Source organism: Osmerus mordax, chromosome 3 (genome assembly GCF_038355195.1).
Source record: "Osmerus mordax isolate fOsmMor3 chromosome 3, fOsmMor3.pri, whole genome shotgun sequence".
Lineage (NCBI taxonomy): Eukaryota > Metazoa > Chordata > Actinopteri > Osmeriformes > Osmeridae > Osmerus > Osmerus mordax.
In genome coordinates, this window is record NC_090052.1 from 5,976,145 (window position 1) to 5,983,064 (window position 6,920).

Consider the following 6,920-nt stretch of genomic DNA (forward strand, 5'->3'; position numbering starts at 1 on the left):
GTTTCTAGGAAAGGGAGAACACATGAGGATGTATTTGTTAAAGTTTTTTCTACGTTTTGGTCTTTTTATACATTTTTGTGGCTTTTTTGTTGTGCCTTTTGAGTCTTTTGTGGGTTTTTTCACCATTTCTTTCTTTCAATGTCATATTTATTGTTTTTGAAAAATGCTATAAAAGTGAATGAAACATCCAAATTCAATGAAAGTAGTGAAATGATCATTTATTTCCATAAATTTATTTCTCTCGCTATCCGCAGACCAAGCTCCACAGGATCTTCTATGAACTGTGACGCCATTATCCTCAAAAATGAGTTAGTGGGCTGGACTTTTATACCGGTTGATCTCTGATCTCCAACTTAACCTGCTCGTTCAGCATGTGTTACCATGGCGTTCAGCATGTGTTACCATGGCGAACTACCCCGGTAACAAGTGATCCACCGTCGTGATACAGAAAACCCTGGGTTGAACCTGAAGTTACCTCAGTAACGCCAAATCTTGATTCATAGTACAGACCCCTAATTACTTAACTGAAAACCTGAACATAACTGATGAACATTTCAGATATTTCACAAAATTGCTCAAGGTACAAAATAAGTAGATGCTTACATTTATTCATGGATAGTGACAGCACTCAGAAAAATGACGTAAATCTTATTAGCATTTTTGCATCTAAATAGAAACATTTAGCTTTTTTGTTCGATTCATAGGGACGCCAGCAGGAGGGCAACAGCTACTAATTTGGGGTTAGCAGAGCTAAATAACAGTCTAGTCTAACAGGAAACTTTTGTTTAGAAGTGAATAGTTTCTTTGATGAATTGGGTGTATTTGTCCACTCTTGTATAGACCCCTGGAAAGCCACATTCTGATGGCCCAAAACTCACAATGCCCACCTGGACAAATCGTCCTTGCGCTGTACCACACACCAGGGGTCCACCAGAATCCCCCTGTGAAGAAAGCAACCGACAAAGATGCATTTAAAATGTATGCAAAATATTTACATGTGTGTTGGGGGGGAATTCCCTTTAATTTATACAATTAAACAAACCTTTGAGTTATTCCTGGTCAAATTACGTAACATGGAAATACTCACAACAAAAATACATTGATTGAAACATCCAAAGGCCATAAGCTAGATCACCCATTGAGGGTTTTTATGACTTACTAGACAGGCAAGATGCTTCAAATCTCCAGCACACAGCATATCACTAGTGACGCCAGGAAACGCATCCTTACAGGCACTTTGTTTTACAATTGGCACTTTTGCCTGCTGGAGGGTCCGTTTACCGTCCAATGGCTCTAGAAGAGAGGGAAAAAGGAGCAGAGAAAGGCAGAGTAAAAGAGAAAAAAAGACATGGCAACATCCTTTAGTGTGTATGTGTATGTGAGGGAAAGAGTTTTGTGTGTGGAAGAGTGTCTGAGTATGTAATAAAATGCACAATATAACAACGGAGCTCACCATTGTTAGCAACATGGCCCCAGCCAGTGATCCAGCACTCAGAATGTTGAGCAAATGTCTCCTGCAAGCCAAGCAAGTGTACAGGAGCCACTGAGGAGGTGAAGGTAACCTTCACAGACAGCTTCACCAGTGCAATGTCATGTAGTAAGAGTGAATACTCTTCTTCATAGTCAGGGTGACTGACAGTGTAGGATATACCTAAGTCATACTCTGATGGTCCTTCCAGGCTGAGTAAACCCAGTCGAACAGAGGAACCACCCAGGTTAAGATCTTCACTATACAACACACACACACACACACACACACACACTTATGTGAAGTTTGTATAACATTAGTTCTATAAATAAATGTAGCATGTTAGCATAGGTGCATTGTGTTGATTAAAATGGATTTCTGTGTGTAATATGATATTGGTTTTGAAATACTAAGCAAAATGAATCAGCCATGTCAATAACATTTCTTTTGTGTAATCTTAAAAAAAGCACTTTTAATACAATAATAAACACCGGTAGATTTGCAGATATACAGGACCTACGCTCAAACTTGCATGCACGCATGGTATAGTTTAGCTCTCCCTTTTGTCACTATAAACATACTCATCCAGGCAGTGTGCTGCTGTAAGAACCCATTCCTCAGAGATAAGCGTGCCACCACAATAATTCTTTCTATCCAGACCATTATAAATGGTCAACTGGGCCATCCATGGCCAGTGGCCAACAGGGGCATCTTCTCCACCCATGATGGAGCTCTGAGCTCGGTTTCGAAAATACCCTAAGAATGAATACGGATTGATTACAGGATGGATACACTATTGGCAATAAAATTAATATATATATATTTTTTTTAAATCTCTATCTATTTTATTATTACACATAACATAGTGTCATGCAAAGATATTTACCTGCAGCATCATGGACCAGCAGTGACACAAGCAGAAGTGCCCAAAAACTCATAGTTATATCTTGTCTTCCAACCAAACAGGCACCTGTCTGGCGGACTGGTGTAGAGTTTTATACACCACAAACAAGATACCATCAGTAGATACACTACACTACACACAGACACACACATACATAGACACACCACTAAATGATACCTTATCTTGTAAAACCGTTGGCTCATATCATTGCAGAACCACCAGTCAATGTGCAACTAATGTCTTCAACACCATTACATGAAAATAATCTAATAATTCATTTAATTTCAATCTGTATGAGAAAACCCACTAATTAATCAACTACTGACATATCTAACAATGTTGAGTACACATGACAAAAGTCATAAGTGACTTATTGATCATACTTGTGCTACTCATATTCATGGACATCCAAAATTGTATTTTGGTGATTTGGTCCTTTGATGGATGCAGCTCACATACAACCCCAATTCCAAAAAAGTTGTGACGTTGTTCACTACAGAACATAGAAAACATATCAAATGTTTAAACTGATGAAATGCAAAATTCTAAGAAAAAAATACAGTAATTTAGAATTTGATGGCAGCAACACGTCTCAAAAAAGTTGGGACAAGGCAATGTTTACCACTATGTAGCATTCCCTCTTCTTTTAACAACAGTATGTATATGTCTGGGAACTGAGGAGACTAGTTTCTGGAGATGTGGGAGAGGAATGTTGTCCCTTTTGTGTGATTCTTGCTGCGGTCCTGGGTCTTTGTAATATTTTTTGTTACATGATCCACCAAATGTTTTTAACTAGTGAAAGGTTTAGACTGCAGGCAGGCCAGTTCAGCACCCCTGAATCTTCTATTACGAAGCCATGCAGTTGTAACAGATGCAGGGTGTGGTTTAACATTGTCTTCCTGAAATAGGCAAGGCCTTCCATGAAAAATATATTGCCTGGATGCAAGCAAATGTTGCTCTAAAGCCTGTATATACCTTTCAGCATTGATGGTGCCTTTCCAGATGTGCAAGTTGCCCATTCTACAAGCACTAATGCACCCCATACAGGGCCGGATGCAGCCTGCTTTGACTGGGGGTGCAGTGAACTTTTCTGGGGGGTATCATGATTACGGAAAGGGATCGTATAATTTTTTATATTGCTACTATTTTTTGATACCAGACGTTGTAAACATTCGGGGCTTAGCCCAAACCTAGGATTTATGGGTTTGATGTGATGCAAGATAGGGACTTCCACATTCAATGTCAGTGCGCACAGCGCGCGAGCGAAATTTGTTTTTCAATTGGTAAAACCATGTCTAGTGATGGTGATGTCTTTATCATTTCTGGCTCCAAATTGTCGACAGAGGAAGCAGAAACATACTGTAGCTTGACTGAGTATGTCGTGAAAAATCTTCTACGTCTTCAACCAATATCAACATTTAAATACAGCTCTGGAACTCAGCAAAGTTTGACGCAAAGTGTTTTTTAGAATTCAGAGTGACAGAGATTCCAACAAACGTGAGCAAGATCCCGGGGATCAGACTGAAGTTTTCTTCGGACATTTAACTTTTATAGTCTTCTCCCCATTGTATGGTAATATGATACAATACTTGTTGGTTACATATACATTATGCATTCTTACCCAACTGGTCCCTTCTTCTAGGGGATTCAAAATCCAGGTACTTTCCTTCATAGACAATTCTACCAATTTAGGCACACTCTGACCTTGAACAGCCAGCTGCACTAGGCTCCTGGGCGTAAGGCCACAAATATGTCTCATAAGTTATAGCTGGGCTTCCTGGTTTTTTATAGAAGCACACACATATTCTTCTCCCCCACTCAGCCCCTAATTATCCAGATCTTCATATTTTGGGCTTTATTTCTTCTACCATTGTCTAGGGATAACAATAATCAGTCAACAGCTTTGCATCTGGTTTCCAATAATATAGCATGTACTAAAAGTGATTACAAGTTTCATTAAATCCATAATCATTACCCATCTTCATAATTACAACAGTGTGATGTTTTTTCTACAACAAGTACTCTAACTTAGTTCGAGAGTGATATCTTGGGTTGAATGCCTGAGGACCTTGGCTGAAAATGTGCATGCAGGCCTACGTTTGCAGAACCGGCTGCATTGGAGTGCTGTCATTCAAACCATGCTCGCCTTCACCCTCAGCAGCGGTAACGTTGGTACCGAGAGACAGGGAAGTGCTTCCACTAGACCAGCACGCTCTGCCTGCTCTGGAGTAAGAGTTTTTTGTCCAATATCCCTTGTCGCAGGGGCAGTAGATAGTTTGGGGATCAGAAATCGATGCAAGGTTTTTCTTTGTAAAAACACGCTCGCAAAGAACAACCGGTGGCTAACCAAGCTAGACTACTGTACTGTAACCTACAGTTACATCTTACTATCCTGTTTATCTTCTATTAAAATAAATAAAGATTAAAACTGAAACAGAAGTATGAAATTCCAGGATTTAATATTAAACACCAATGCTACATTGTACTATCCGTCAAAATCCCTCCACAAAAGACCGATATACAATAACTTTGAGAACTAGAGAGGGTACAATTTCTGGGGAAATTGTAGGGTGTGCTTGCTTGCGTCGGTTGCACAGGGGTCCGTTTTTGAATGACATTTTTACAACTGATATTTCTGTATATTTTATGTAAAAATGCATAGGGCCTACTTATTATTTATAAAAATTACATAGATTTAAAAGCATCTTTTTTTTGCTGCTCATTTACAACTCAAAATACGAGTTAAGTGTAGAATGAAATATGACGTCTTCTCATTTCCCCTGCAAGAGGCAGCCTCATACCTGAATCAACGAATACATGTGGCAGACCGGTGTAAAAATTGACCTAATCTCTGACTTAAACGTCCTTTTAAGTTTTCCCTTCTTGTGATATTTTCAGGCATTTAGCCTACTCATATTGCATTCATTCATTAATAAAGAACCCCCTTTGAAGATTATTCTACGACGTTACCCGGCAGTAGAAGATGGAATCGCGATTCAAACATTACCATCTGCTAACTGAAAAATGCCCCCAAAAACGTAAATAAGATTGACATTTATTTAGTGGAAAATCGCTCATTCATAAAAAGCTCACTGGTAGCGATCATTGTCAGTAACAACGCAAAATGCGATATAGCCCTGTGTGGAGAAGCTGCCCCGGTAAATTCTACTACGGTACATTACTAGACTACTGCTGTGTTGGTCTTGGTAGCGATTGCGTTGGTTGAATTCGATTTAACGTTCCGTTGTACGGTTTAGGCTGAAATTAATTATTTTCATGAACAGATTGACAAAGTTTAGGCTGTGGTAATGAAGTTCAGGTTAGTGGTCAGAGACTTTTGATTTAAGTAAGGGGAGTGCCGAACATGTTCTGTCGCCGTTTGATTTCCTAAACAGCTGTGTACTGTAGATGTTTTTGTAGTGTCTCGCGTAAGCTACAGCGTTGCAGTGAGCAACACTGGTTTGAAACCACAGGTAATGATAATTTCACCAACAAATCGTTTACTTGTAATGTAATGTCATAATAAATCCTACAACGAAAATGTATTTGTGAGGAATGTTTATTTTAACGATTGAAAACAGATGCATCATAGACAACTGTAGTATGTGTTGCCCGGGCAACAGAGGCTAATGTCATGCTAATGCTTCAGTGAAATAGTAGACTACCGTTTCCGAAAGTAGATGTGGGCCTACTTCCTTACTAATATCAGCTAATATTGTACATTACATTTCACAATTGTGTTTCACATCACAAAGTAAAATGAGTAAATAGTTATCACCCTGGCCTCTTTGCTTGTGGCGTTTCTGCAGCTGCCTTGCAGTAAAGCTATAGTTAGCCTAGCTATCCCCCAAGTTAACAGATGCGAAACGAATGTTGTGCCAAAGGTAGTCACGCGTGTTTTCGTGACGTTAGTGAGGTGGTGACGTTAGTCACGTCAGTGACTGTGGCTAGCAAATTAGCCACCGTTAGCTTCACTTTTTACCACAAAAACGCAATTTCTGCTTAAACCATGCAACGGAACGTAAATAAAAATACAACCAACGCAATCGCTAACAAGACGAACCTTTTGACACCGCCGTTGTGTATGTAGTCCAAATATTGACTGATCCTTAGGGGGGCGAAAATAAACAATAACTAGAGAGGGTACAATTTCAGGGGAAATTGTACGGTGTGCTTGCTTGCATCGGTTGCACAGGGGTCCGTTTTTGGATGACATTTTTACAACTGATATTTCTGTATATTTTATATAAAAATGCATACTTGTTATTTATAAAGATTACATAGATTTAAAAGATTTTTTTTGCTGCTCATTTAAAACTGAAAATACGAGTGAAGTGTAGAATGAAATAGATGTCTTCTCATTTCCCCTGCAAGAGGCCGTTTGACTTCCTACAGCTGTGTAGATGTTTTTGTAGTGTCTCGCGTAGGCTACAGCCTTGCAGTGAGCAACACTGGTTTGAAACCACAGGTAATGATAATTTCACCCACAAATCGTTTACTTGTAATGTAATGTCATAATAAATCCTACAACGAAAATGTATTTGTGAG

General features: G+C 39.2%; 1 protein-coding gene across 1 annotated transcript; it reads right to left on the reverse strand.

The window, feature by feature from the left end:
- Nucleotides 1–588: 588 nt before the first annotated feature.
- Nucleotides 589–2,421, reverse strand: LOC136941060 (tryptase-like). The gene is made up of 5 exons (XM_067233451.1): nucleotides 2,355–2,421; nucleotides 2,050–2,224; nucleotides 1,454–1,728; nucleotides 1,160–1,293; nucleotides 589–941 (listed from the first exon to the last, which is right to left on the reverse strand). Exons 1-5 carry the CDS (start codon nucleotides 2,404–2,406, stop codon nucleotides 786–788), a joined length of 792 nt encoding a protein of 263 aa, XP_067089552.1. The 5' UTR covers nucleotides 2,407–2,421; the 3' UTR covers nucleotides 589–785.
- Nucleotides 2,422–6,920: the final 4,499 nt, after the last annotated feature.

Bases quoted from the DNA above. Each gene is read 5' to 3' on its own strand.
- LOC136941060 (XM_067233451.1), bottom strand. From the start codon at position 2,406: ATGAGTTTTTGGGCACTTCTGCTTGTGTCACTGCTGGTCCATGATGCT. The intron at 1,729-2,049 runs GTATGTTTATAG...TGTGTTGTATAG, and splicing joins GCAGCACACTGCCTGGATGA to TGAAGATCTTAACCTGGGTG. The intron at 1,294-1,453 runs GTGAGCTCCGTT...CCTCTCTTCTAG, and splicing joins GGGCCATGTTGCTAACAATG to AGCCATTGGACGGTAAACGG.